The sequence below is a fragment of the Dromaius novaehollandiae genome, chromosome 33 (genome assembly GCF_036370855.1).
Source record: "Dromaius novaehollandiae isolate bDroNov1 chromosome 33, bDroNov1.hap1, whole genome shotgun sequence".
Classification (NCBI taxonomy): domain Eukaryota; kingdom Metazoa; phylum Chordata; class Aves; order Casuariiformes; family Dromaiidae; genus Dromaius; species Dromaius novaehollandiae.
Genome location: NC_088127.1, coordinates 81,886 through 109,372, shown reverse-complemented (window position 1 = coordinate 109,372; position 27,487 = coordinate 81,886). Strand labels below are relative to the sequence as shown.

The 27,487-nt window shown below is 69.6% G+C and overlaps 2 protein-coding genes across 3 annotated transcripts in view; both read right to left on the bottom strand.

Moving 5' to 3' along the window:
* Nucleotides 1-157: 157 nt before the first annotated feature.
* On the bottom strand, nt 158-3,892 carry PCP2 (Purkinje cell protein 2). Its single transcript, XM_064499220.1, has 4 exons — nt 2,841-3,892; nt 1,820-1,931; nt 1,337-1,446; nt 158-305 (listed from the first exon to the last, which is right to left on the bottom strand). The coding sequence occupies exons 1-4, from the start codon at nt 2,907-2,909 to the stop codon at nt 300-302; spliced, it is 297 nt and encodes a 98-aa protein (XP_064355290.1). The 5' UTR covers nt 2,910-3,892; the 3' UTR covers nt 158-299.
* A 1,504-nt stretch (nt 3,893-5,396) lies between these two features.
* STXBP2 (syntaxin binding protein 2) overlaps nt 5,397-27,487 on the bottom strand; it is a 29,544-nt gene continuing 7,453 nt past the window's right edge. The window contains exons 6-19 of one of the 2 annotated variants that reach the window (XM_064499219.1): nt 26,697-26,800; nt 24,986-25,134; nt 23,122-23,206; nt 21,982-22,100; nt 20,553-20,660; nt 18,432-18,489; nt 17,491-17,556; nt 17,148-17,228; nt 14,895-15,033; nt 14,564-14,673; nt 11,719-11,808; nt 10,502-10,584; nt 7,350-7,498; nt 5,908-6,079 (exon numbers count right to left, since the gene is read on the bottom strand). In XM_064499219.1, coding sequence (XP_064355289.1) covers nt 6,000-6,079; nt 7,350-7,498; nt 10,502-10,584; nt 11,719-11,808; nt 14,564-14,673; nt 14,895-15,033; nt 17,148-17,228; nt 17,491-17,556; nt 18,432-18,489; nt 20,553-20,660; nt 21,982-22,100; nt 23,122-23,206; nt 24,986-25,134; nt 26,697-26,800 — 1,421 coding nt within the window. In that variant the 3' untranslated portion in view covers nt 5,908-5,999. Of the gene's footprint in view, nt 6,080-7,349; nt 7,499-10,501; nt 10,585-11,718; nt 11,809-14,563; nt 14,674-14,894; nt 15,034-17,147; nt 17,229-17,490; nt 17,557-18,431; nt 18,490-20,552; nt 20,661-21,981; nt 22,101-23,121; nt 23,207-24,985; nt 25,135-26,696; nt 26,801-27,487 lie in introns of both variants that reach the window. The other variant, XM_064499218.1, reaches the window with a different exon arrangement.

Here is a 27,487-nt window from a genome sequence, read left to right as displayed (position 1 = left end):
TCCCCAAGTGCCACCCCTTGACCTTGAGGTCCCCTGGTGCCACCCAGATGCCTTGTGTCCCCAAGCGCCACCCAACCTGGGTGTCCCCAAGTGCCACCCCCCGACCTGGGTGTCCCCCAGTGCCCCCCCGGTGTCCCCAAGCGCCACAGACGGGGGGGCTGGTGCCGGGACGTTTATTGGGGGGTGACAGGCGCCGGGGGGGCCCTGGGGACCCCGGGGGGGGGCCCTGGGGACGCCGGGGGACACTGGCGCTGGGGACAGCGCGGACGGCAGCTCGGGGGGTCCTGGCTGCGGGGCGCTCACTTCTGTGGGGACACGGGGGTGGCAGTGACCCCCCCCAGCCGGGGGGGGGGGGACACGGGGGGGCCACCACGGTCCCCTGTCACCCCTGGGTGCCCCCCCACCACAGGGTGCCCCCCTAGGCACCCCCCCACCTGGGTCCCACCCCCAAACCGGGTGGCCCCACACCCTGGGGCCTCCCCCACCCATGGGTGCCCCCTCAGGGTGCCCCCCCCAGGTCCCCCCCCATGGATGACTCCCCACCCATGGGTCCCCCCACACCCCGAGTCCCCCTCGGGGTGCCCCCCCCAGACCCTCCACCCATAGGTGCCCCCCCAGGTCCCCCCCCATAGGTGCCCCCCTCACCCATGGGTCCCCCTCGGGGTACCCCCCCAGGTCCCCCCTCCACGGGTCCCCCCCACCCATAGGTGCCCCCCCTACCCCTGGGTCCCCCCTCGGGGTGCCCCCCCAGGTCCCCCCCCATAGGTGCCCCCCCCACCCATGGGTCCCCCCGCCACCCTGGGTCCCCCTCGGGGTGCCCCCCCCAGACCCTCCACCCATAGGTGCCCCCCCAGGTCCCCCCTCCATGGGTCCCCCCCACCCCCAGGTGCCCCCCCCATGGGTGCCCCCCCGGGTCCCCCCCAACCCATGGGTGCCCCCCCCATGGGTGCCCCCCCACCCATAGGTGCCCCCCCTACCCCTGGCTCCCCCCTTGGGGTGCCCCCCCACCCATAGGTGCCCCCAGGTGCCCCCCCCATGGGTGCCCCCCACCCATAGGTGCCCCCCAGGTCCCCCCACACCCATAGGTGCCCCCCCAGGTCCTCCCCCACCCATAGCTGCCCCCCTACCCCTGGCTCCCCCCTTGGGGTGCCCCCCCACCCATAGGTGCCCCCCCATGGGTGCCCCCCCACCCATAGGTGCCCCCCCGGGTCCCCCCAAACCCATGAGTGCCCCCCCCATGGGTGCTCCCCCACCCATAGGTGCCCCCCCAGGTGCCCCCCCCATGGGTGCCCCCCCACCCATGGGTGCTCCCCCCCACCCCCCCCGCCGGCGGCACCTTGGGCGGGGGGAAGCCGGGCATCTGCGCCACGGGCAGCCGCTGATCGTCCATGCGCCGCGCCTGCGTGTGCGCCAGCAGCTCCAGCAGCGCCTCCACCCCCGCGCCGCCTGCGCGCGCGCGGGAAACGCCCTGACGTCACGCGCCACGTCACGCGCCGCGTCGCCACGCCGCGCCGCGCCCCCTCCGCCTCCCCGCCGCGCCAAACGCGCCGCCGCCCCGCCTCGACGCGCGCGCGCGCGCGCGGGAAACGCCCTGACGTCACGCGCCGCGTCGCCACGCCCCCTCCGCCCCGCTTCGGCGCGCGCGCGCGCGGGAAACGCGCGTCACCGCCCCCCTTCGGCGCGCGCGCGCGGGAAACGCGCGTCACCGCCCCGCTTCGGCGCGCGCGCGCGGGAAACGCGCCCGCGCCGCGCTGCAGCAGCGCTGCCCCCCCCCCCTCCCCGGTGTCGCCGTGTCGCCGTGTCGCCGTGTCGCGCTCACCGTCGCCGGGCGCCGGCGGGAGGCTGCAGCGCTGCTGCTCCATGCGGCTGCCCTGCACCGAGCTCAGCAGCTCGAAGAAGCCGGCCTGCTCCGGCGGCTCCGGCGACTCGGCCTGCGCCCGCGCCGCACCGCCCGCCGCTGTCACCCTGGGCGCCCCCGACCCGCCCCGGGGACCCGGGACCCCCGCCCCAGCCCGGGGACCCCCACCCAGCCCCGAGGACCCAGGTGTCCGGGACCCCCTAACTCCCAGGGGGCCCAGGCGTCCGGGCTCCCCACCCTTGGGTGCTCACCCTGAGGGACCCAGGCGTCTGGGACCCCCACACCCAGGGGCCCAGGCGTCCAGGACCCCGAACTCCCAAGGGGCCCAGGCATCCAGGCTCCCCACCCTTGGGTGCCCACCCTGAGGGACCCAGGCGTCCGGGAACCCCCACCCCCAGGGGACCCAGGTGTCCGGGCTCCCCACCCTTGGGTACCCACCCTGAGGGACCCAGGCGTCCGGGAACCCCCACCCCCAGGGGACCCAGGTGTCCGGGCTCCCCACCCTTGGGTGCCCACCCCGAGGGACCCAGGCATCCGAGACTCCCACCCCAAGGTGCCACCCTGAGGGGCCCAGGCGTCTGGGACCCCCTAATCCCCAGGGGCCCAGGCATCCGGGACCCCCACCCCAAGGTGCCACCCTGAGGGGACCCAGGCGTCCAGGACCCCTAAATCCCAGGGGGCCCAGGTGTCCGGGCTCCCCACCCTTGGGTGCCCACCCCGAGGGACCCAGGTGTCTGGTGACCCCTAAATCCCAGGGGACCCAGGCATCCGGGCTCCCCACCCTTGGGTGCCCACCCCGAGGGACCCAGGCGTCCGGGACCCCCACCCCAAGGTCCCACCCCCAGGGACCCAGGTGTCTGGGACTCCCTAACTCCCAGGGGGCCCAGGCGTCCGGGCTCCCCACCCTTGGGTGCCCACCCTAGAGGACCCAGGCGTCTGGGACCCCCCCCGCCCCCCCCAGCACCCCTGGGTGCCCCCCCACCTCGCTGGCCGGGTCGGAGCCCGGCGCCGGCTCCTTCTTGGCCTCGTCACCGCCCGGGAGCGTCGCCATGGCGGCTGTTGCGGGTGCTGGGTGCTGCGGGTGCCGGGTGTCTCTGGGTGCCGGGTGTTGCGGGTGCTGGGTGTCACAAGGTGCCGGGTGTTGTGGATACTGGGTGTCTCAGGGCTCCGGGTGTCACGGGTGCCAGGTGTCTTGGGGTGCCGGCTGTCTCAGGGCTCCGGGTGACAGAGGTGTCGGGTGTCTCGGGGCTCCAGGTGTCACAGGGTGCCAGGTATCTTCGGGTGTCTCAGGTGCTGGGTGTCACAGGGCACCGGGTGTCTCGGGTGCTGGGTGTCTCGGGGCTCCGGGTGTCACAAGGTGCCGGGTGTTGTGGATACTGGGTGTCTCAGGGCTCCGGGTGTCTCAGGGCTCCAGGTGTCACAGGTGCTGGGTGACGTGGGGCTCCGGGTGTCACAGGGCTCCGGGTGTCTCGGGGCTCCGGGTGATGCAGATGCCGGGTGTCTCAGGGTGCTGGGTGTCTCGGGGCTCTGGGTGTCTCAGGGCTCCGGGTGACACAGATGTCGGGTGTCTCAGTGCTCCGGGTGTCTCGGGGCTGCGGGTGTCTCGGGTGCCGGGTGTCTCGGGGCTCTGGGTGATGCAGGTGCCGGGTGATGAGGGGCTCCGGGTGACGCAGGTGCTGGGTGTCTTGGGGCTCCGGGTGTCTCGGGGCTCCGGGTGTTGTGGGGCTCCGGGTGTCTTGGGTGCCGGGTGTCCTAGGGCTCCGGGTGACACCAGGCTCCGGGTGTCTTGGGGTGCCAGGTGATGTGGGGCTCCGGGTGACGCAGGTGCCGGGTGTCTCAGGGCTCCGGGTGACGCAGGTGCCGGGTGTCGCGGGGCTCCGGGTGTCGCGGGGCTCCGGGTGACGCCGCACACCCGTCGCACACCCGCTGCCGCCTTTATAGCCGCCGCCCCCCCCCGGGGCCCCGGGGGGATTATCCGGATCATGGTGCCCCGCCGGGGGGGGGGCAGCACCCGGGGGGGGGCCGGGGAGCGCGGGGGGGCACCCTGAGGGTGCAGGGGGGCTTTGGGGTGCACCGGGGGGGTGCATGGGTGCTTTGGGGGGTGCAGGGGGGGTGCATGGGTGCTGGGGGGATGCATGGGTGCTTTGGGGGGTGCCTGGGTGCTCGGGGGGGGCATGGGTGCTGGGGGGGGCATGGGTGCACCCGGGTGTGCACGTGTGCATGGGTGCAAGTGCACACACTGGGGAGGGGGGGACCCACAGGTGCTGGGGGGGGTTACAGGGACCCATGGGTGCCGGGGGGGGGGGTCTCAGGGCTGCCGGGAGGGTTACGAGGACCCATGGGTGCTGGGGGGGGTTATGGGGTCCCGTGGGTGCTGGGAGCTGTCAGGTGATGGGGGGGGCACCGAGGGGCTCCAGGGACCCATAGGTGCTGGGGGGGGCCAGGGTGCTGGGGGGGACCCATGGGTGCCGGGGGGGTGCCAGGGGGGTTAGGGGGACCCACGGGTGCTGGGGGGGGGGCAAAGGTGCTGGGGGGGGCTCCAGGGACCCACAGGTGCCAGGGGGCACCGGGGGAGTGCCAGGGGGGTTAGGGGCACCCATGGGTGCTGGGGGGGGCTCCAGGGACCCATAGGTGCTGGGGGGGCCCAGGGTGCTAGGGGGGACCCATGGGTGCTGGGGGGGATGCCAGGGGGGTTAGGGGCACCCATAGGTGCTGGGGGGGCCCAAGGATGCTGGGGGGGCCCCAGGGACCCATGGGTGCTGGAGGGCGCTGGGGGGATGCCAGGGGGGTTAGGGGCACCCATGGGTGCTGGGGGGGGCTCCAGGGACCCATAGGTGCTGAGGGTGCTGGGGGGGTGCCAGGGGGGTTAGGGGCACCCATAGGTGCTGGGGGGGGCTCGGGGGGGCCGGGGGGGCCCAAGGGTGCCGGGGGGGGCGGCAGGTGCCGGGGTCACAGGGGGTCACGGGTGGGGGGGGGCAGCACCCACGGGTGCCCCCAATCCCCGCTGGCAGCCGGGCGCAATTATCCAAATGGCCGTTAATTGCGCCCTAATTCCCCCCTCCCCCCCCCCCGGACGCCTGGGCCCCTCGGCCGGCTGTTGCGGGGGCGGCGGGGGGGGGGGGGCCCGGACGCCTGGGCCCCGCAGCTGGCAGCGAGGCGGGTTGGGGGCTGGAAGTGTTTATTGGGGGCACCCATGGGTGCGGGGGGGTCACAGGGGGGTGCGGGGGGGGTCACAGGCACCCCGGGGTGCTGGGGGGGGGTCACAGGTGCCCCTGGGTGCTTGGGAGTGTTAGAGGGTGCTGGGGGGGGGTCCAAGCACCCCCGGGTGGGTGCTGGGGGGGTGCTGAGGTGCTTGGGGGGGGTCCCAACACCCCTGGGTGCGGGGGGGGGTGTTGGGGGTGCTCGGGGGGGGTCCCAGCACCCCTGGGTGGGTGTGGGGGGGTTGGTGGGTGCTCGGGGGGGTCCCAGCACCCCTGGGTGCAGGGGGGGCATCGGTGGGTGCAGGGGGGGGGGTCCCAGCTCCCCTGGGTGCGGGGGGGGGGTTGGTGGGTGCTCAGGGGGGGTCCCAGCACCCCTGGGTGGGTGGGGGGGTTGTTGGTGCTGTGGGGGTGCTAAGGGGGGTCCCAGCACCCCTGGGTGCGGGGGGGGGTTGGTGGATGCACGGGGGGTCCCAGCGCCCCTGGGTGGGTGGGGGGGGGGTTGGTGAGTGCAGGGGGGGGTCCCAGCACCCCTGGGTGCCGGGGGGGGGGTGCTGAGGTGTTCGGGGGGGTCCCAGCACCCCTGGGTGGGTGGGTGGGGGTTGGTGGGTGCAGGGGGGGGTCCCAGCACCCCTGGGTGGGGGGGGGGGGTTGGTGGGTGCAGGGGGGGAGTCCCAGCACCCCTGGGTGGGGGGGGGTTGGTGGGTGCAGGGGGGGGTCCCAGCACCCCTGGGTGGGTGGGTGGGGTTGGTGGGTGCAGGGGGGGGTCCCAGCACCCCTGGGTGGGTGGGGGGGGTTGGTGGGTGCAGGGGGGGGTCCCAGCACCCCTGGGTGCCGGGGGGGGTGCTGAGGTGTTCGGGGGGGTCCCAGCACCCCTGGGTGGGTGGGGGGGGTTGGTGGGTGCAGGGGGGGGGTCCCAGCACCCCTGGGTGCCGGGGGGGGGCTCAGTCCTCGGGGGGCAGCGGCTGGTCCAGCCCCTCCACCGCCTCCAGGAAGCTCCGCGGCGTCACGATGTGGCTGGAGCCTGGGGACACGGGGACACGGTGGCACCGGGGACGCGGGGGGACATGGGGGGACACAGGGGACACAGGGGCACACGAGGGGACACAGGGGACAGTGATGCCAGGGGACACGGTGCCACCGGGGACACGGGGGGGACACGGGGGGACACAGGGGACAGTGACACCAGGGGACACAGGGACATGGTGGCACCGGGGACGCGGGGGGACATGGGGGGACACAGGGGACAGTGACACCAGGGGACACGGGGACACGGTGGCACTGGGGATGCGGGGGGACATGGGGGGACACAGGGGCACATGAGGGGACATGGGGGACAGTGATGCCAGGGGACATGGGGACATGGTGGCACCGGGGACATGGGGACACGGTGGCACCGGGGACGTGGGGGGACATGGGGAGACACAGGGGACAGTGACACCAGGGGACACGGTGGCACCAGGAACATGGGGGGACACAGGGGACACAGTGACACACGGGGACATGAGGGGACACGGTGGCACCGGGGACACGGGGGGACACAGGGGACATGGGGGACACAGGGGGGGCATACAGACACGGGAGGACACTGGGGGACACATTGACACCAGGGGACATGGGGGGGACACAGGGACATGGTGGCATCAGGGACACAGGGGACACAGTGACATCTGGGGACATGGGGGGACAAGGGGACACTGGGGACATGGGGGGACACAGGAGGACACTGGGGGACATAGGGGCATGGTGGCACCAGGGACATGGGGACACAGTGACACCTGGGGACATGGTGGCACCGGGGACACGGGGGGGGACATGGGGGACACAGTGGGGACACACTGGCACCAGGGACACAGGTGACACTATGGGGACACAGGTGACCCGGGGGGGGACACGGGTGGGTGCTGGGAGGGACCCCAGGGTGCGGGTGGAGGGGGGGGGGCAGCGGGGGCCCAGGCGTCCGGGCAGGCACCAGGGTGGGGGAGGGGGTTGGCGGAGGGGCCCAGGCGTCCGGGCGGGTGCCAGGTGCCCATTTTGGGGGGGGTTGGCAGAGGGGCCCAGGCGTCCGGGTGGGCGCTGGGTGGGTGCTGGGGGGGGTTGGCGGAGGGGCCCAGGCGTCCGGGTGGGTGCTGGGGGGGGGGTTGGCGGAGGGGCCCAGGCGTCCGGGTGGGCGCTGGGTGGGTGCTGGGGGGGGGGGAGGGTTGGCGGAGGGGCCCAGGCGTCCGGGTGGGCGCTGGGTGGGTGCCGGGGTGGGGGGGGGGTTGGCGGAGGGGCCCAGGCGTCCGGGCGCTCACCCAGCAGGACGGGGGCACCCGGCCCCAGCTCGTAGGCGCAGCGGGTCTCGGCCAGCGCCGCCCCCCCCAGCAGGAAGAGCAGCACCCGCGGGCCCCCCCCCGAGCACCCCGGGGTGCCCCGGCCCCGGTGCCACTGCCCGAAGCGGGCGCTGCGGGGGGGGGGGTACCCAGTCACCCCCAGTTATCCCGGTATCTCCCAGTATCCCCCAGTTACCCCTAGGATCCCCCCATTACCCCCCCAGTGCCCCCTTTCCCCCCCCCAGTATCTCCCAGTATCTCCCAGTTACACCTAGGATCCCCCCATTACCCCCCCAGTGCCCGCTTTACCCCCCCAGTATCTCCCAGTATCTCCCAGTTACACCTAGGATCCCCCCATTACCCCCCCAGTGCCCACTTTACCCCCCCCAGTATCTCCCAGTATCCCCCAGTAACCCCCCCATTACTCCTAGGATCCCCCCATTACCCCCCCAGTGCCCACTTTACCCCCCCCAGTAGCTCCCAGTATCCCCCAGTTACCCCTAGGATCCCCCCATTATCCCCCCAGTGCCCCCTTTTCCCCCCCAGTAGCTCCCAGTATCCCCCAGTTACCCCAGTATCCCCCAGTTACCTCCTCCAGTGCCCCCTTTGCCCCCCCCAGTAGTTCCCAGTATCCCCACTTACCCCAGTATCTCCCAGTATCCCCCAGTTACCCCTAGGATCCCCCCATTACCCCCCCAGTGCCCCCTTTGCCCCCCCCAGTAGCTCCCAGTATCACCCAGTTACCCCAGTATCTCCCAGTTACTCCCCAGTTACTCCTAGGATCCCCCCTTTACCCCCCCAGTATCTCCCAGTATCCCCCAGTTACACCTAGGATCCCCCCATTACCCCCCCAGTGCCCACTTTACCCCCCCCAGTATCTCCCAGTATCCCCCAGTAACCCCCCCATTACTCCTAGGATCCCCCCATTACCCCCCAGTGCCCACTTTACCCGCCCAGTATCTCCCAGTATCCCCCAGTTACCCCAGTATCCCCCAGTTACCCCCTCCAGTGCCCCCTTTGCCCCCCCCAGTAGTTCCCAGTATCCCCCAGTTACCCCAGTATCTCCCAGTTATCCCCCATTACTCCTAGGATGCCCCCATTACTCCCCCAGTGCCCCCTTTGCCCCCCCAGTAGCTCCCAGTATCCCCCAGTTACCCCAGTATCCCCCAGTTACCTCCTCCAGTGCCCCCTTTGCCCCCCCCCAGTATCTCCCAGTATCACCCCGTTACCCCAGTATCTCCCAGTTACCCCCATTACTCCTAGGATCCCCCCATTACTCCCCCAGTGCCCCCCCCAGTATCTCCCAGTATCCCCCAGTAACCCCCCCATTACTCCTAGGATCCCCCCATTACCCCCCCAGTGCCCACTTTACCCCCCCCAGTAGCTCCCAGTATCACCCAGTTACCCCAGTATCCCCCAGTTACTCCCCAGTTAGTCCTAGGATCCCCCCTTCACCCCCCCAGTATCTCCCAGTATCCCCCAGTTACACCTAGGATCCCCCCATTACCCCCCCAGTGCCCACTTTCCCCCCCCAGTATCTCCCAGTATCCCCCCAGTGCCCCCTTCACCCCCCTAGTATCCCCCAGTTCCCCCCCAGTGGCCCCCCAGTATCCCCCCAGTGCCCCCTTTGCCCCCCCAGTAGCTCCCAGTATCCCCCAGTTCCCCCCCAGTGCCCCCTTTACCCTCCCAGTTCCCCCCCCGGGTCCCCAGCTCCCCCCTGTGCTCCCAGTTGTCCTCCCAGTGCTCCCCAGTATCCCCATGTCCCCCATCCCCTGTCCATGTCCCCTCATGTCCCCCCCATGTCCCCCATGTCCCCTGTGTCCCCCCGTGTCCCTCCATGTCCCATGTCCCCGTGTCCCCTCGTGTCCCCGTGTCCCTCTGTGTCCCATGTCCCCATGTCCCCCGTGTCCCCCCATGCCCCCATGTCCCCATGTCCCTCCTCGTGTCCCATGTCCCCATGTCCCTCTGTGTCCCATGTCCCCCCATGTCCCCCCGTGTCCCCCGTGTCCCCCTGTGTCCCCCCGTGCCCCCATGTCCCCATGTCCCCCCGTGTCCCCCCGATGTCCCCATGTCCCCATGTCCCCCCTCGTGTCCCCCCATGTCCCCGTGTCCCTCTGTGTCCCATGTCCCCCCATGTCCCCCCGTGTCCCCTGTGTCCCCGTGTCCCCCCATGTCCCCATGTCCCCCTGTGTCTCCCCGTGTCTGCGTGTCCCCCCGTGTCCCCCCGTGTCCCCATGTCCCCATGTCCTTCTGTGTCCCATGTCCCCATGTCCCCCCGTGCCCCCCCATGTCCCCATGTCCCCCCGTGTCCCCCTGATGTCCCCATGTCCCTGTGTCCCTCTGTCCCATGTCCCCCCGTCCCCCCATGTCCCCGTGTCCCTCTGTGTACCATGTCCCCCCATGTCCCCGTGTCCCCCCGTTTTCCCCCCGTGTCCCCGTGTCCCTCTGTGTCCCATGTCCCCATGTCCCCCCTCGTGTCCCCCGTGTCCCCGTGTCCCTGTGTCCCTCTGTGTCCCATGTCCCCCCTCATGTCCCCCGTGTCCCCCCGTGTCCCCCTGATGTCCCCGTCTCCCTCTGTGTCCCATGTCCCCCCATTCCCCATGTCCCCCCGTTTCCCCCCATGTCCCCCGTGTCCCTATGTGTCCCATGTCCCCATCGTGTCCCCCGTGTCCCCGTGTCCCTGTGTCCCTCTGTGTCCCATGTCCCCCCTCGTGTCCCCCGTGTACCCCCGTGTCCCCCTGATGTCCCCGTGTCCCTCTGTGTCCCATGTCCCCCCATTCCCCATGTCCCCCCGTGTCCTCCCATGTCCCCGTGTCCCTCTGTGTCCCATGCCCCCGTGTCCCCATGTCCCCCCGTGTCCCATGTCCCCATGTCCCCCGTGTCCCCCCATGTCCCCGTCTCCCATGTCCCCCGTGTCCCATGTCCCCCGTGTCCCCCCATGTCCCCGTGTCCCTCTGTGTCCCATGTCCCCCCGTGTCCCTCTGTGTCCCATGTCCCCCCTCGTCCCCCCTGTTCCCCTGTGTCCCCAGTGTCCCCCCATTCCCCATGTCCCCCCCGTGTCCCCCCGTGTCTCCCCCATGTCCCCATGTCCCCCTGTGTCCCCCCATGTCCCCCCCGTGTCCCCGTGTCCCCACCTGACGGCCTGGGCGCTGGGGGGGGCACTGGGGGGGCTCACGCAGGGCCACAGCTCGGGGTCCAGCCGCTCCGCCAGCGCGTCCTGCGCCCCCGGGGGGGGTCCCTGTCACCTCCGTGTCCCCTCCCGGGGTCCCCGTCACCTCCCCGGGGGTCCCATCCCCCCCCGGGGTCCCTGTGTTCCCCCCCAGGTCCTTGTCACCTCTGTCCCCTCCCCAGGGTCTCCATCGCCCCATGTCCCCTCCCTGGGGTCCCCGTCACCTCCGTGTCCCCTCCCCGGGGTCCCCGTCACCTCCCCGGGGGTCCCATCCCCCCCCGGGGTCCCTGTGTTCCCCCCCAAGTCCTTGTCACCTCTGTCCCCTCCCCAGGGTCTCCATCGCCCCATGTCCCCTCCCCGGGGTCCCTGTCACCTCCGTGTCCCCTCCCTGGGTCCTCGTCACCTCCCCGGGGGTCCCATCCCCCCCCGGGGTCCCTGTGTCCCCCCCCCCGGGTCTTTGTCACCTCTGTCCCCTCCCCGGGGTCTCCATCCCCCCATGTCCCCTCCCTGGGGTCCCTGTCACCTCCATGTCCCCTCCCTGGGTCCCCGTCACCTCCCCGGGGTCCCCATCCCCCCCCGGGGTCCCTGTGTTCCCCCCCCGGGTCTTTGTCACCTCTGTCCCCTCCCCAGGGTCTCCATCACCCCATGTCCCCTCCCCGGGGTCCCTGTCACCTCCGTGTCCCCTCCCCCCCGGGGGTCTCATCCCCCTCCTGGGGTCCCTGTCACCCGTGTCCCCTCCCCGGGGTCCCCAGCACCCATGTCCCCTCCCCAGGGTCCCTGTCACCCGTGTCCCCTCCCCTGGGGCTGGTGTCCATCCGGAGGGTCCCCAGCACCCATGTCCCTGTGTCCCCATGTCCCCCATGTCCCCATGCCCCCCGTGTCCCCTGTGTCCCCATCCCCCATGTCCCCATGTCCCCCGTGTCCCCGTGTCCCCATCCCCGTGTCCCTGTGTCCCCATGTCCCCGTGTCCCCATGTCCCTGTGTCCCCGTGTCCCCCATGTCCCCATGCCCCCCGTGTCCCCTGTGTCCCCATCCCCCATGTCCCTGTGTCCCCATGTCCCCCATGTCCCCATGCCCCCCGTGTCCCCTGTGTCCCCATCCCCCATGTCCCCATGTCCCCCGTGTCCCCTGTGTCCCCATCCCCGTGTCCCCGTGTCCCCATGTCCCCCCGTGTCCCCGCACCTCCAGGACGTCCTTGATGGCGGGGCTCCAGCGTGACAGCTGGTAGGTGGCCTGGGGACGCTCCCGCACCTCGGGGCGCAGCCGCCCCCCCTGCGCGGGGCACCCATGGGTGCTGCCGCCGGCACCGGGGTGCCCTCGGGGTGCCCGGGAGGTCCCCACGGGTGCAGGGTGACCCGGAGGTGGCCGTGGGGGTTCCAGGGGGTCCCCATGGGTGCAGGGTGCCCGGGAGGTGACCGTGGGGTCCCATGGGTGCAGGGTCGCCAGGGGTCCCCAGGAGGTGGCCATGGGGGTCCCCATGGGTGCAGGGTCCCCGGGAGGTGGCCATGGTGGTCCAAGAGGGTCCCCATGGGTGCAGGGTCCCCAGGAGGTGACCGTGGGGTCCCCATGGGTGCAGGGTGCCCAGGAGGTGACCATGGGGGTCCCATGGGTGCAGGGTGCCATGGGGTCCCCAGGAGGTGGCCATGGGGTCCCCACGGGTGCAGGGTCCCCAGGGGTCCCTGGGAGGTGGCCACGAGGGTCCCCATGGGTGCAGGGTCCCCAGGAGGTGACCGTGGTGGTCCAAGAGGGTCCCCATGGGTGCAGGGTCCCCGTGAGGTGACCGTGGGGGTCCCAGGGGGTCCCCATGGATGCAGGGTCCCCGGGAGGTGGCCAGGGAGGTGACCATGGTGGTCCCAGGGGTTCCCCACGGGTGCAGGGTGCCCAGGGAGGTGACCGTGGGGTCCCATGGGTGCAGGGTGCCCAGGGGTCCCTGGGAGGTGGCCACGAGGGTCCCCACGGGTGCAGGGTCCCCGGGAGGTGACCGTGGGGTCCCATGGGTGCAGGGTGCCCAAGAGGTGGCCATGGGGGTCCCAGGGGTGCAGGGTCCCCAGGAGGTGGCCGTGGGGGTCCAAGAGGGTCCCCATGGGTGCAGGGTCCCCGTGAAGTGACCATGGGGGTCCCAGGGGTGCAGGGTCCCCAGGAGGTGGCCGTGGGGGTCCAAGAGGGTCCCCATGGGTGCAGGGTCCCCGTGAAGTGACCATGGGGGTCCCAGGGGTGCAGGGTCCCCAGGAGGTGGCCGTGGGGGTCCAAGAGGGTCCCCATGGGTGCAGGGTCCCCAGGGTCCCCAGGAGGTGGCCATGGGGGTCCCAGGGGTGCAGGGTCCCCAGGAGGTGACCGCAGGGGTCCAAGAGGGTCCCCATGGGTGCAGGGTCCCCGTGAAGTGACCATGGGGGTCCCAGGGGTGCAGGGTCCCCAGGAGGTGGCCGTGGGGGTCCAAGAGGGTCCCCATGGGTGCAGGGTCCCCAGGGTCCCCAGGAGGTGGCCATGGGGGTCCCAGGGGTGCAGGGTCCCCAGGAGGTGACCGCAGGGGTCCAAGAGGGTCCCCATGGGTGCAGGGTCCCCGTGAGGTGACCATGGGGGTCCCAGGAGTTCCCCACGGGTGCAGGGTGCCCAGGGAGGTGACCGTGGGGTCCCATGGGTGCAGGGTGCCCAGGGGTCCCTGGGAGGTGGCCACGAGGGTCCCCACGGGTGCAGGGTCCCCAGGAGGTGACCGTGGGGTCCCCATGGGTGCAGGGTGCCCAGGAGGTGACCGTGGGGGTCCCAGGGGTTCCCCATGGGTGCAGGGTCCCCGGGAGGTGGCCATGGAGGTGGCCATGGTGGTCCAAGGGGGTCCCCATGGGTGCAGGGTGCCCAGGAGGTGACTGTGGGGTCCCCATGGGTGCAGGGTCCCCAGGAGGTGACTGTGGTGGTCCCATGGGTGCAGGGTCCCCAGGAGGTGGCCATGGGGGTCCCATGGGTGCAGGGTCCCCGGGAGGTGACCGCAGGGGTCCAAGAGGGTCCCCACAGGTGCAGGGTGCCCAGGGGTCCCTGGGAGGTGGCCACGAGGGTCCCCATGGGTGCAGGGTCCCCGGGAGGTGACCGTGGTGGTCCAAGAGGGTCCCCATGGGTGCAGGGTCCCCGGGAGGTGACCGCAGGGGTCCAAGAGGGTCCCCACGGGTGCAGGGTCACCGGGAGGTGACCGCGGGGGTCCAAGAGGGTCCCCACGGGTGCAGGGTGCCCAGGGGTCCCTGGGAGGTGGCCACGAGGGTCCCCATGGGTGCAGGGTCCCCGGGAGGTGACCGTGGTGGTCCAAGAGGGTCCCCATGGGTGCAGGGTCCCCGGGAGGTGACCGCAGGGGTCCAAGAGGGTCCCCACGGGTGCAGGGTCACCGGGAGGTGACCGCGGGGGTCCAAGAGGGTCCCCATGGGTGCAGGGTGCCCAGGGGTCCCTGGGAGGTGGCCACGAGGGTCCCCATGGGTGCAGGGTCCCCGGGAGGTGACCGTGGTGGTCCAAGAGGGTCCCCATGGGTGCAGGGTCCCCGGGAGGTGGCCATGGTGGTCCCAGGGGGTCCCCATGGGTGCAGGGTGCCCAGGGAGGTGACCATGGGGTCCCATGGGTGCAGGGTGCCCAGGGGTCCCCGGGAGGTGGCCACGAGGGTCCCCATGGGTGCAGGGTCCCCGGGAGGTGGCCATGGTGGTCCCAGGGGGTCCCCATGGGTGCAGGGTGCCCAGGGAGGTGACCGTGGGGTCCCATGGGTGCAGGGTGCCCAGGGGTCCCCGGGAGGTGGCCACGAGGGTCCCCATGGGTGCAGGGTCCCCGGGAGGTGACCGTGGGGGTCCCAGGGGGTCCCCACAGGTGCAGGGTCCCCGGGAGGTGACCGTGGGGGTCCCAGGGGGTCCCCACGGGTGCAGGGTCCCCGTGAGGTGGCCATGGTGGTCCCAGGGGTTCCCCACGGGTGCAGGGTGCCCAGGGAGGTCCGGCGGGCACCCAGGCGGGTGGGGGGGGGGTCCCATGGGTGCTCGTGGGTGTGTGGGGGGGGTCACCTTACCCCGGCGGTGAGGGAGGCGCCCAGGAGCTGGAGGTTGGGCAGCACCCGCTGCTGCGCGGGGGGGACGTTGGCGTGCTGCACCAGCTTGGCCAGGTTCTCCTCGCTCACCCCTGCACCCGCGGCACCCGCCGTCACCCGCCGTCACCCGCCGTCACCCCCCCGCACCCAAGGGTGCCCCCCGCCAGGCCCCCAGTGGCAGCACCCCCCGCGGTGACGCCCCACCGGGGCTGGAGACCCCCAACCTGCCCCCCCCTCGGCTTGGGGGGGGTCCCCCGTGGCCCGTGTCCCCCGGCGTGGGGTCCCCGTGTCCCCCCTCGTCCCCCGCTGTCACCGTTCTTGAGGAGGACGTAGAGCAGGATGACGCGCAGCTTGTCGTAGGGCTCCACGGCCGGGTCCAGCAGCACGGGCACCATCACCTTCATGGGGTCCTTCACCTTCTCGCCCTCCGCGTCCGTCCCCATGGCCAGGTCCTGCGCGGGCACGGGGACAGCCGGGGTCACCGGGCACGGCCGGGGTCACCGGGAATGGCCCGGGTCACCAGGCATGGCCTGTGTCACTCGAGGTGGCTCCTGTCACCACGGATGGTCCCCTAGACCCTCTCCCATGGCCGTCCCCATGGCCAGGTCCTGCATGGGGATGGGGACAGGGGTGGCTTGGGTCACCAGGCATGGCCTGTGTCACTGGAGATGGCTCCTGTCACCATGGATGGTCCCCTAGACCCTCTCCCATTGCTGTCCCCATGGCCAGGTCTTCCATGGGGATGGGGACAGGGGTGGCTTGGGTCACCAGGCATGGCCTGTGTCACTCGAGATGGCTCCCGTCACCACGGATGGTCCCCTAGACCCTCTCCCATTGCTGTCCCCATGGCCAGGTCTTCCATGGGGATGGGGACAGGGGTGGCTTGGGTCACCAGGCATGGCCAGTGTCACCAAGCATGGCCTGTGTCACTGGAGATGGCTCCCGTCACCATGGATGGTCCCCTAGACCCTCTCCCATGGCCGTCTCCATGGCCAGGTCTTCCATGGGGATGGGGACAGGGGTGGCTTGGGTCACCAGGCATGGCCAGTGTCACCAGGCATGGCCTGTGTCACTGGAGATGACTTGTGTCACCACAGATGGTCCCCTAGACCCTCTCCCATGGCCGTCCCCATGGCCAGGTCCTGCATGGGGATGGGGACAGGGGTGGCTTGGGTCACCAGGCATGGCCTCTGTCACCAGGCATGGCCTGTGTCACTCGAGATGACTTGTGTCACCACGGATGGTCCCCTAGACCCTCTCCCATGGCCGTCCCCATGGCCAGGTCCTGCACGGGGACAGCCGGGGTCACCGGGTATGGCATCACCAGGCATGGCCCGTGTCACTGGAGATGGCTCCTGTCACCACGGATGGTCCCCTAGACCCTCTCCCATTGCCGTCCCCATGGCCAGGTCCTGCATGGGGATGGGGACAGGGGTGGCTTGGGTCACCGGGCATGGCCAGTGTCATTGGAGATGGCCCGTGTCACCAGCGATGGTCCCCTAGACTCTCTCCCATGGCCAGGTCCTGTGCGGGGATGGGGACAGCCAGTGTCACCGGGTATGGTGTCACCAAGCATGGCCTGCGTCACTGGAGATGGCTCCTATCACCACGGATGGTCCCCTAGACCCTCTCCCATGGCCATCCCCATGGCCAGGTCCTACACGGGCACGGGGACAGCCGGGGTCACCGGGTATGGCATCACCAGGCATGGCCTGTGTCACCAGGCATGGCCCGTGTCACTGGAGATGGCTCCTGTCACCATGGATGGTCCCCTAGACCCTCTCCCATGGCCGTCCCCATGGCCAGGTCCTGCATGGGGATGGGGACAGGGGTGGCTTGGGTCACCAGGCATGGCCAGTGTCACCAAGCATGGCCCATGTCACTGGAGATGACCCGTGTCACCAGCGATGGTCCCCTAGACCCTCTCCCATGGCCAGGTCCTGTGCAGGGATGGGGACAGCCAGGGTCACCGGGTATGGTGTCACCAGGCATGGCCCGTGTCACCAAGCATGGCCTGTGTCACTGGAGATGGCTCCTGTCACCACGGATGGTCCCCTACACCCTCTCCCATGGCCATCCCCATGGCCAGGTCCTACACGGGCACGGGGACAGCCGGGGTCACCGGGTATGGCATCACCAGGCATGGCCTGTGTCACCAGGCATGGCCCGTGTCACTGGAGATGGCTCCTATCACCATGGATGGTCCCCTAGACCCTCTCCCATTGCTGTCCCCATGGCCAGGTACTGCGCGGGGACGGGGACAGCCAAGGTCACCAGGCATGGCCAGTGTCACCAAGCATGGCCCGTGTCACTGGAGGTGGCTCCTGTCACCAGCGATGGTCCCCTAGACCCTGTCCCATTGCCGTCCCCATGGCCAGGTCCTGCACACAGGGATGGGGACAGGGACGACCAGTGCCACCAAGCACGTCCCGTGTCACCAGGGATGGTCCCCTACCCCCACCGCCGTCCCCACGGCCAGGCCCTGGGCACAGAGTGCCACCTCCATGCCCGTGGCCTCCACGACCACGGTGTCCCCGCCGTGTCCCCGCCGCGTCCCCGGTGTCACCTGCTCGACGGCGCAGAGCCGCTCCACGGTGCCCTGGAAGCGGCACATGCAGGCGTCTGCCAGGCTCAGGTGCGTCGCGTACTGCGGGGCGGGGGGGTGGCAGCTGTCCCCAAATGTCCCCTGGTGCCCCCCACCCCTCAGCTTCCCATGTCCCCCACGTCCCCAAACACGCCCTGTGCCACCGTGTCCCCAAATCCTCCCCATGTCCCCCGTAGCCGTGTCCCTCGTCCCTGCTGTGAGATGCCCGTAGTGCCACTCCCACGTCCCCCCGTGTCCCCCCGTGTCCCCCCGTGTCCCCCCATGTCCCCCCTTGTCCCCTCGTGTCCCCCGTGTCCCCCGTTACCCTGCTCAGCTCCTTCTGGTACTGCGGCATCTTCTTGAGGATGTAGGAGAGCTCCTTGATGTTGGCCTGGGGACACGGGGACACGGGGACATGGGGGACACCGGGGACGTGGGGGACACCGAGGACGTGGGGGACACCGAGGACGTGGGGGACATCGGGGACATGGGGGGGGGCACGGAGTGACAAAGGGACATGGGGGGGATGTGGGGGCCTGGGAGGGGGACGCAGGGGACGTGGGAAATTGGGGACATGGGGACCAAAGGAGGATGCAGGGGACACTGGGGACATGGAAGATATGGGGGGGCATGGAGGGACATGGGGACATGGGGGGCATGGAAGGACATGGGGGGATATGGAGAGACATTGGGGACATGGGGACATTGATGACACGGGGACACAGAGGGACATGAGGCATATGGTGGGACAAGGGAGATGGGGGACATGGGGCCAAGGGGGGACATTGGGGGGGGCATGGAGGGACATGGGGGGACATGGGGGACATTGGGGACATTGGGGACATGGGGACATTGACAACATAGGGGACACTGGGGACACAGGGAGCCACGAGAGAGATGGTGGGACAAGGGAGATGGGGGCCATGGGACCACGGGGGGACATTGGGGGCCATGGAGGGGACATGGGGGGACACTGGGGGCATGGAGGGCCATGGGGACATGTGGGGGCCATGGGGGGACCTTGGGGGCCATGGAGGGACATGGGGGGACATTGGGGGACACGGGGGGACATTGGGGACACGGAGAACATGGTGGAGATGAGGAACCTGGGGGAGATGGGGGAGATGGGCCCACAGGGGACACATTGGGGACACGGGGACAGGGGAGGGGCCAGGCCGGGGCAGCCCGGCCCCCTCGGGACCCCGCCCCCCCCAGGCCCCCCCCAATTTGCCCGATTCCCCCCCGTTTGGCCCCGTTTGGTGGCACCTTCTCGGTGTCGAGCCGTTTGCTGGCGCAGAAGGTTTTCAGCAGCTCCGTCACCTTCCTGGGGGACCCGCGGGGACCCCGGGGGGGGGTGGGGGGGCGTCAGGCCTGCGGGTGCCCCACGGACACCCCCCCCGGGGGAGGAGACCCCCAAATGGGGGGTGGGGGGGGCACCAAGGAACAAGGGGACCCAGGGATGGGATGGGGGGGTCCTGGGGCAGGTCTGGGGGGGTCCTGGGGGATTTGGGGGGTCTTGGGGGGCTTTGGGGGTGCTGGGGCAGGTTTGGGGGGTCCTGGGGGATTTCGGGGGGGTCCTGGGGCAGGTTTGGGGGGTTTGGGGGGATTTGGGGGGGTCCTGGAGCAGGTCTGGGGGGTCCTGGGGGGTCTTGGGGCAGGTTTGGGGGGTCCTGGGGCAGGTTTGGGGGGTCCTGGGGATTTGGGGGTTCTTGGGGAGGTCTGGGGGGGTCCTGGGGATTTGGGGGGTCCTGGAGCAGGTCTGGGGGGTCCTGGGGGGTCCTGGGGCAGGTTTGGGGGGTCCTGGGGGATTTGGGGGGGGTCCTGGGGCAGGTTTGGGGGGTCCTGGGGGGATCTGGGGGGTCCTGGGACAGGTCTGGGGGGTCCTGGGGGATTTGGGGGGTCCTGGGGCAGGTTTGGGGGGGTCCTGGGGGATGTGGGGGGGGGGTCCCAGGACAAGCTGGGGGGACTTTGGGGGTCCCTGGGGGAGGTTTTGGGGAGTCCTAGGGGATTTGGGGGGGTCCCAGGGGTTTTGGGTGCTGTTTGAGGGGCCTGGGGTGCAGTTTGGGGGGGGTCAGGTGCCGTTTGAGGGGCTTGGGTGCCGTTTGAGGGGGTCTGGGTGCCAGTTTGGTGGTTTTTGGGTGCAGTTTGGGGGGGTTGGGTGCCATTTGAGGGGTTTTGGGTGCCATTCGGGGGGTTCTGGGTGCCATTTGAGGCGTTCTGGGTGCTATTTAGGGAGTCTAGGTGCTGTTTGGCGGGTTCTGGGTGCCATTTGAGGGGTTTGGGTGCTGTTTGAGAGGGTTTGGGTGCCACTCTGGGGTCACAGGGTCTTCTGGGTGCCATTTGGGGGGTTTTGGGTGCTGTTCGGGGGGAGTTGGATGCCATTTGAGGGGTTCTGGGTGCCATTTGGGGGGTCCTGAGTGCAGTTTTGGGGTTTCTGGGTGCTGTTTAGGGGGTTTTGGGTGCCATTTGGGGGGTTTGGGGTGCTGTTCTGGGGGAGTTGGGTGCCATTTGGGGGGTCTAGGTGCTGTTTGGGGGGTTCTGGGTGCTATTTGGGGGGTCTAGGTGCTGTTTGGGGGCTTTTGGGTGCCATCTGAGGGGATTGGGTGCCATTTGAGGGGTCCTGGGTGCAGTTTTGGGGTTTCTGGGTGCTGTTTGGGGGGTTCTGGGTGCCGTTTGGGGGGTCTAGGAGCTGCTTGGGGGGGTTGGGTGCCATCTGAGGGGTTTTGGGTGCCATTTGAGGGGGTTTGGGTGCCATTTGGGGGGTCCTGAGTGCAGTTTTGGGGTTTCTGGGTGCTGTTTAGGGGGTTTTGGGTGCCATTTGGGGGGTTTGGGGTGCTGTTCTGGGGGAGTTGGGTGCCATTTGGGGGTTCTGGGTGCCATTTGGGGGGTCTAGGTGCTGTTTGGGGGGTTCTGGGTGCTATTTGGGGGGTCTAGGTGCTGTTTGGGGGCTTTGGGTGCCATCTGAGGGGTTTTGGGTGCCATTTGAGAGGTTCTGGGTGCCATTTGGGGGGTCCTGGGTGCAGTTTTGGGGTTTCTGGGTGCTGTTTGGATGCTTTTGGGTGCCATTTGGGGGAGTTGGGGTGCCATTTGAGGGGGTTGGGTGCCATTTGGGGGGGTTGGGTGCTGTTTGGGTGCTTTTGGGTGCCATTTGGGGGGTTTGGGTGCTGTTGGGGGGGTTCTAGGTGCCATTCGGGGGGTTTTGGGTGCCATCTGAGGGGTTTTGGGTGCCATTTGAGGGGCTCTGGGTGCATTTCAGGGGGTTCTGGGTGCATTTTGGGGGCTTTTGGGTGCCTTTGGGGGGGTCTGGGTGCCTTCGGGGGTTTCTGGGTGCAGTTTGGGTGCTTTTGGGTGCCTTGGGGGGGGGGTGCGGGTGCCCCCGGGGCTCACCGGGAGACGTCGGCGATGTGCATGTGCCGCAGCTGCACCCAGAGCTCGTCGTCCTCGTCCAGCAGCGCCGTCTTCTCCCGCGCCTCGCCCAGCCCCGACGTCTCGTACCTGCGCCACGGATTGGCCACGGATTGGCCACGGAGCCGCCACGGATTGGCCACAGAGGGGCCAAGGATCAGCCATGGATCGGCCATGGATTGGCCATGGAGAGGCCACGGAGAAGCCAAGGATTGGCCAAAAGTGACCATGAAGTGGCCATGGATCAGCCACAGATGAACCATGGATCAACCATGGAGCAGCCCTGGATTAGCCACGGATTGGTCATGGAGCAGCCCTGGATCAGCCATGGATTGGCCATGGAGCAGCCCTGGATCAGCCCTGGATTGGCCATGGATTGGCCAAGGATCAGCCACTTATTGGCCAAGGAGATGCCATGGATCAGCCACGGAGCAGCCATGGAGCAGCCATGGATTGGCCATGGAGCGGCCAAGGATTGGCCATGGAGCAACCACAGATTGGGCAAGGATTGGCCACGGATTGGCCAAGGATCGCCGATGGAGCAGCCATGGATTGGTCACAGATTGGCCAAGGATCGCCTATGGAGCGGCCATGGATTGGTCACGGATTGGCCAAGGAGCGGCCATGGATTGACCAAGGAGCGGCCACAGATTGGCCAAGGATTGGCTATGGAGCAACCACAGATCGGCCAAGGATTGGCTAAGGAGCAGCCACGGATCGGCCAAGGAGCAGCCACGGATTGGCCAAGGATTGGCCATGGAGCAGCCATGGATTGGCCAAGGATCACCCATGGAGTGGCCACGATTGGCCAAGGATCGGCCATGGAGCAGCCACGGATTGGCCAAGGATTGGTCATGGATTGGCCATGGAGCAACCATGGATTGGCCACAAATTGGCCATGGATTGGCCACTTATCAGCCAAGGATCGGCCAAGGAGCAGCCATGGATTGGTCATGGATTGGCCAAGGATCACCCATGGAGTGGCCACGATTGGCCAAGGATCGGCCATGGAGCAACCACAGATTGGCCACAAATTGGCCATGGATTGGCCACTTATCAGCCAAGGATCGGCCAAGGAGCAGCCATGGATTGGCCATGGAGTGGCCATGGAGTGGCCAACGAGTGACCACGGATTGGCCAAGTAGTGGCCAAGGAGTGACCACGGATTGGCCATGGATTGGCCACGGATTGGCCAAGGATCGGCCACAGATTGGCCACGGATTGGCCAAGGACCAACCATGGAGCAACCAAGGACCAACCACGGAGCGACCAGATTGGCCATGGAGCGACCAAGGATCAACCATGAAGCCACCACAGATGGGCTACGGGGTGGCCATGGATGGGCCGCGGGGGAGCCCCCGGGTGCCCCCCACCCATGGGTGCCCCCCACCCACGGGTGCCGGCCCCGCACCGGTAGGTGTCCTGGCGGATGTCCAGCAGGTCGTAGGCCATCGCCTGCAGCGTCAGCTCGTGCAGCAGCGGCGTCACCAGGTCGAAGCTCCGGTCCACGATGAGCAGCTGCGTGCGGCCCTGCGCCCCGCCGCACCCGTGGGCACCCGCCAGCACCCATGGGTGCGGGGGCACCCACCCGGGGGGCACCCGGGGGGTGCGGGGACACCAGCCCACGTGGCTCCCGGGGGAATGGGGACATCCAGGTGGCACCCAGGGGTGCTGGGGGACCCACCCATGGGCACCCGGGGTGTGGGGACATCAAGGTGGCACCCAGGGGTGCTGGGGGACCCACCCGTGGGCACCCAGGGGTGTGGGGACATCAAGGTGGCACCCAGGGGTGCTGGGGGAGCCCACCCACGTGGCTCCCGGGGGAATGGGGACATCCAGGTGGCACCCAGGGGTGCTGGGGGACCCACCCATGGGCACCCGGGGGTGTGGGGACATCAAGATGGCACCCAGGGGTGCTGGGGGACCCACCTGTGGGCACCCAGGGGTGTGGGACATCCAGGTGGCACCCAGGGGTGCTGGGGGACCCACCCATGGGCACCCAGGGGTGTGGGGACATCAAGGTGGCACCCAGGGGTGCTGGGGGAGCCCACCCACGTGGCACCCAGGGGTGTGGGACATCCAGGTGGCACCCAAGGGTGCAGGGACACCCGTGTGGCACCCAGGGGTGCTGGGTGCTGCTCCGGCCCCATCTCCAGTGGGCAGCTGGGGCCACCCTGTCCCTGTCCCCACCCCTGTCCCCAACGGCGGTGAGGGCCACCCTGTCCCTGTCCCCACTGGCGGCAGGACCCACCTTGTCTTGTCCCCATCGGTGGCGGGGGCCACCCTGTCCCCACCGGTGGCGAAGGCCACCACGTCCCTGTCCCCATCAGTGGCGAAGGCCACCCCGTCCCTGTCCCCGCCGGTGGCAGGACCCACCACGTCTGGTGGCCATCCCTGTCCCCACGGGTGGTGAGGGCCACCCTGTCCCCACCGGTGGCAGGGCCGCCCCGTCCCCGCGGTGGCGGTGACAGTGACGGTGACGGGGACGGTGGCGGTGACGGGGACAGTGGCGGTGACAGGGACGGTGACGGTGACAGGGACGGTGGCTCACCTCGGCCATGGCGGGGTTGTCGGCGCGCAGGGCGTCGAGGCGGGCCAGCAGCTCCCGCGCCAGCACCGCGTTGTCCTCGGGGCCCCTGGGGACCGGCGGGGACCCGGGTGGGACGCGGGGACCCGGGGACACGCGAGGGGGGCCCACCCCGATGGCCACGGGGACACGCCAGGGGACAGGGACGTGGGGACGGGGCAGGGGACAGGGGCACAGGGGACATGGGGATGGGGCAGGGGACAGGGCAGGGCACACGGGGACAGGGGACACAAGGACATGGCAGGGGACATGGGGACAGGGCAGGGGACACGGCAGGGGACAAGGAAAGGGACATGAACATGGGGCAGGGGACAGAGCAGGGCACATGGGGACAGGGGACACAGGGACAGGGCAGGGGACATGGGTGCAGGGGACATGGGGACAGGGCAGGGGACACAGGGAGGGGACAAGGGCACAGGGGACATGGGGACAGGGCAGGGGACATGGGGATGGGGCAGGGGACAGGGGGTGGGGACACAGACACAGGGGACATGGGGACAAGGCAGAGGACATGGGGACAGAGGCCATGGGGACAGGGCAGGAGACATGGGGATGGGGCAGGGGACAGAGCAGGGGACACAGGGACAGGGCAGGGGACATGGGGACAGGGCAGGGGACAAGGCAGGGGACATGGGTGCAGGGAACATGGGGACAAGGCAGGGGACATGGGGACAGCACAGGAGACGTGGGGTGGGGACACCAGCACAGGGGACATGGGGACAGGACAGGGGACACAGGCAGGGGACACAGGCACAAGGGACATGGGGATAAGGCAGGGGACACGGGGACAGGGCAGGGGACGGGGATACGGAGACAGGACAGGGGACACAGGGAGGGGACACGGGCACAGGGGACATGGGGATGGGGCAGGGGACGGGGGGTGGGGACACAGACACAGGGGACATGGGGACAAGGCAGAGGACATGGGGACAGAGGCCATGGGGACAGGGCAGGAGACATGAGCTGGGGACACAGGCACAGGGGACAGGACAGGGGACATGGGCACAGGGGACATGGGGACAAGGCAGGGGACGTGGGGACAGGACAGGAGACATGGGGTTGGGACACCAGCACAGGGGACACGGGGACAGGACAGGGGACACAGGGAGGGGACACAGGCACGGGGACATGGGGACAACGCAGGGGACATGGGGACAGGGCAGGGGACGTAGAGTGGGGACACAGGCACAAGGTACATGGGGACAAGGCAGGGGACATGGGGACAGAGGCCATGGGGACAGGGCAGGAGACATGGGGTGGGGACACCAGCACAGGGGACACGGGGACAGCACAGGGGACACAGGGAGGGGACACGAGCACAGGGGACATGGGGACAAGGCAGGGGACATGGGGATGGGGCAGGGGACGGGGGGTGGGGACACAGACACAAGGGACACGGGGACAAAGCAGGGGACATGGGTTCAGGGGACATGGGGACAGGGCACGGGACATGGGGTGGGGACACGGGCACAAGGGACAGGACAGGGGACATGGGGACAGGGGACATGGGGACAGGGCAGGGAACAAGGCAGGGGACTTGGGTGCAGGGGACATGGGGACAGGGCAGGAGACATGGGATGGGGACACCAGCACAGGGGACACAGGGACAGGACAGGGGACACAGGGAGAGGACATGGGCACAGGAGACACGGGGACAGGACAAGGGACACAGGGAGGGGACGTGAGCACAGGGGACATGGGGACAAGGCAAGGGACACGGGGACAGGGCAGGGGCCACGGGACGGGGCCACGGGGACCGAGACCAGGGAGCAGGGTGCCCACAACGCCGGTGTCCCCATGTCCCCGTGTCCCCAGGGCGGTGGCTCACCGGCGGTAGCGCACGGCCGGGTAGACGCCCAGGGTGACGCAGAGGGTGGCCAGGCGGGTGGCCAGTGTCCCCAGCAGTGCCACCCGCTCGCCCGCCCCGAAGGGGCTGTAGCAGCCGTGGAAGCTGCGCGGCGCGTCCAGCGTGAACACCTGCGGGGACAACGGGTGACACGGGGACACCGGGGACACCGGGGACACGGGTGACACGTCGCATGGAGCCCCCCAGGTCACAGCGCCCCGGGGGGGCACCTACCGCCACCCCCCGAGGCACCGGGGACGCGTCACAGCGGGTGGCCACAGGGACGTGTCACCCTGGGTGCCACCAGGACACAGCCCCAGGGTGGCATTGGGGACGTGTCACCCCGGGTGGCACCATGACACGTCACCATGGGCTGGCACCACGAGATGGCCCCGCGGTGGCACTGGGACATGTCACCCGGGGATGGCACCAGGGCACAGGCACCAGGGTGGCCATGGGGACATGTGGCCCCAGGGTGACAATGGGACATGCCCTTCAGGTGCCACCAGGGACATGTCACCCCGGGCTGGCACCAAGACACGTTCCCCAAAGTGGCACTGGGGACACGATGCCCCAAGGTGGCCCTGGAACATGTGACCCCAAGGTGGCACTGGGGACAGGTTGCCCCAAGGTGGCCCTGGGACATGTCCCCTTGAGGTGGCCCTGGGACATATCACCCCAGAGTGGCCCTGGGACATGTCCCCTTAAGGTGGCACTAGGACGTGTCCCCTGGGGGTGGCACTGGGGACATGATGCCCCAAGGTGACCCTGGGACATGTCCCCTTAAGGTGGCACTAGGACGTGTCCCCTGGGGGTGGCACTGGGGACATGATGCCCCAAGGTGACCCTGGGACATGTCCCCTTAAGGTGGCACTAGAACATGTCCCCTGAGGGTGACACTGGGGACATGATGCCCCAAGGTGGCCCTGGGACATGTCCCCTTAAGGTGGCACTAGGACATGTCCCCTGAGGGTGACACTGGGGACATGATGCCCCAAGGTGGCCCTGACACATGTCTCCTCGAGGTGACCCTAGGACGTATCACCCCAGGGTGGCCCTGGGACATGTCCCCTTAAGGTGGCACTGCGGACATGATGCCCCAAGGTGACCCTGGGACATGTCCCCTTAAGGTGGCCCTAGGACATGTCCCCTGGGGGTGACACTGGGGACATGATGCCCCAAGGTGACCCTGGGACATGTCCCCTTAAGGTGGCCCTAGGACATGTCCCCTGAGGGTGACACTGGGGACATGATGCCCCAAGGTGGCCCTGACACATGTCTCCTCGAGGTGACCCTAGGACGTATCACCCCAGGGTGGCCCTGGACATGTCCCCTGGGGGTGGCACTGGGGACACGATGCCCCAAGGTGACCCTGGGACATGTCCCCTTAAGGTGGCCCTAGGACATGTCCCCTGAGCGTGACACTGGGGACATGATGCCCCAAGGTGGCCCTGGGACACGTCTCCTCGAGGTGGCCCTAGGACATGTCCCCTGGGGGTGGCACTGGGGACACGATGCCCCAAGGTGACCCTGGGACATGTCCCCAGGGGTGGGAAACGTCACCCCGGGGTGGCAGCAGGGACCTGCTCTCCGAGGTGGCCCCAGAGCTGTGTCCCCTGGCGGCCCCCGCGTGTCCCCACCCCGGGGTGCCCCCGTGTCCCCCGGTGTCCCCCGGTGTCCCCCGTGTCCCCACCTGGCTCTCGTAGGGCAGGAAGGCCACGTCGATCTCCTTGAGGGTGCGGATGGCCCGGGCGGCCCGCGAGCGCCCCAGCTCCTCAAAGAGGTCCTCGGGGCACCCTGGGCACCCATGGGACCCACAGCACCCATGGGACCCCCCCCATAGCACCCATGGGACCCCCAGCACCCACCCCATGGCCCCACAGCACCCAGGGGATCCCCAGCCCCGCGAGTGACCCAGCTCCTCAAAGAGGTCCTTGGGGCACCCTGGGCACCCACGGGACCCATAGCACCCATGGGACCCACAGCACCCATGGGACCCACCCCATAGCACCCATGGGACTCCCAGCACCCACCCCATGGCCCCACAGCACCCAGGGGATCCCCAGCCCCGCAAGCGCCCCAGCTCCTCAAAGAGGTCCTCGGGGCACCCTGGGCACCCATGGGACCCACAGCACCCATGGGACCCACCCCATAGCACCCATGGGACTCCCAGCACCCACCCCATGGCCCCACAGCACCCAGGGGACCCCCAGCCCCGCGAGTGCCCCAGCTCCGCAAAGAGGTCCTCGGGGCACCCTGGGCACCCACGGGACCCATAGCACCCATGGGACCCACAGCACCCATGGGACCCACCCCATAGCACCCATGGGACCCCCAGCACCCACCCCATGGCCCCACAGCACCCACGGGACCCCCAGCCCCGCGAGTGACCCAGCTCCTCAAAGAGGTCCTCGGGGCACCCTGGGCACCCACGGGACCCATAGCACCCATGGGACCCACCCCATAGCACCCATGGGACCCCCA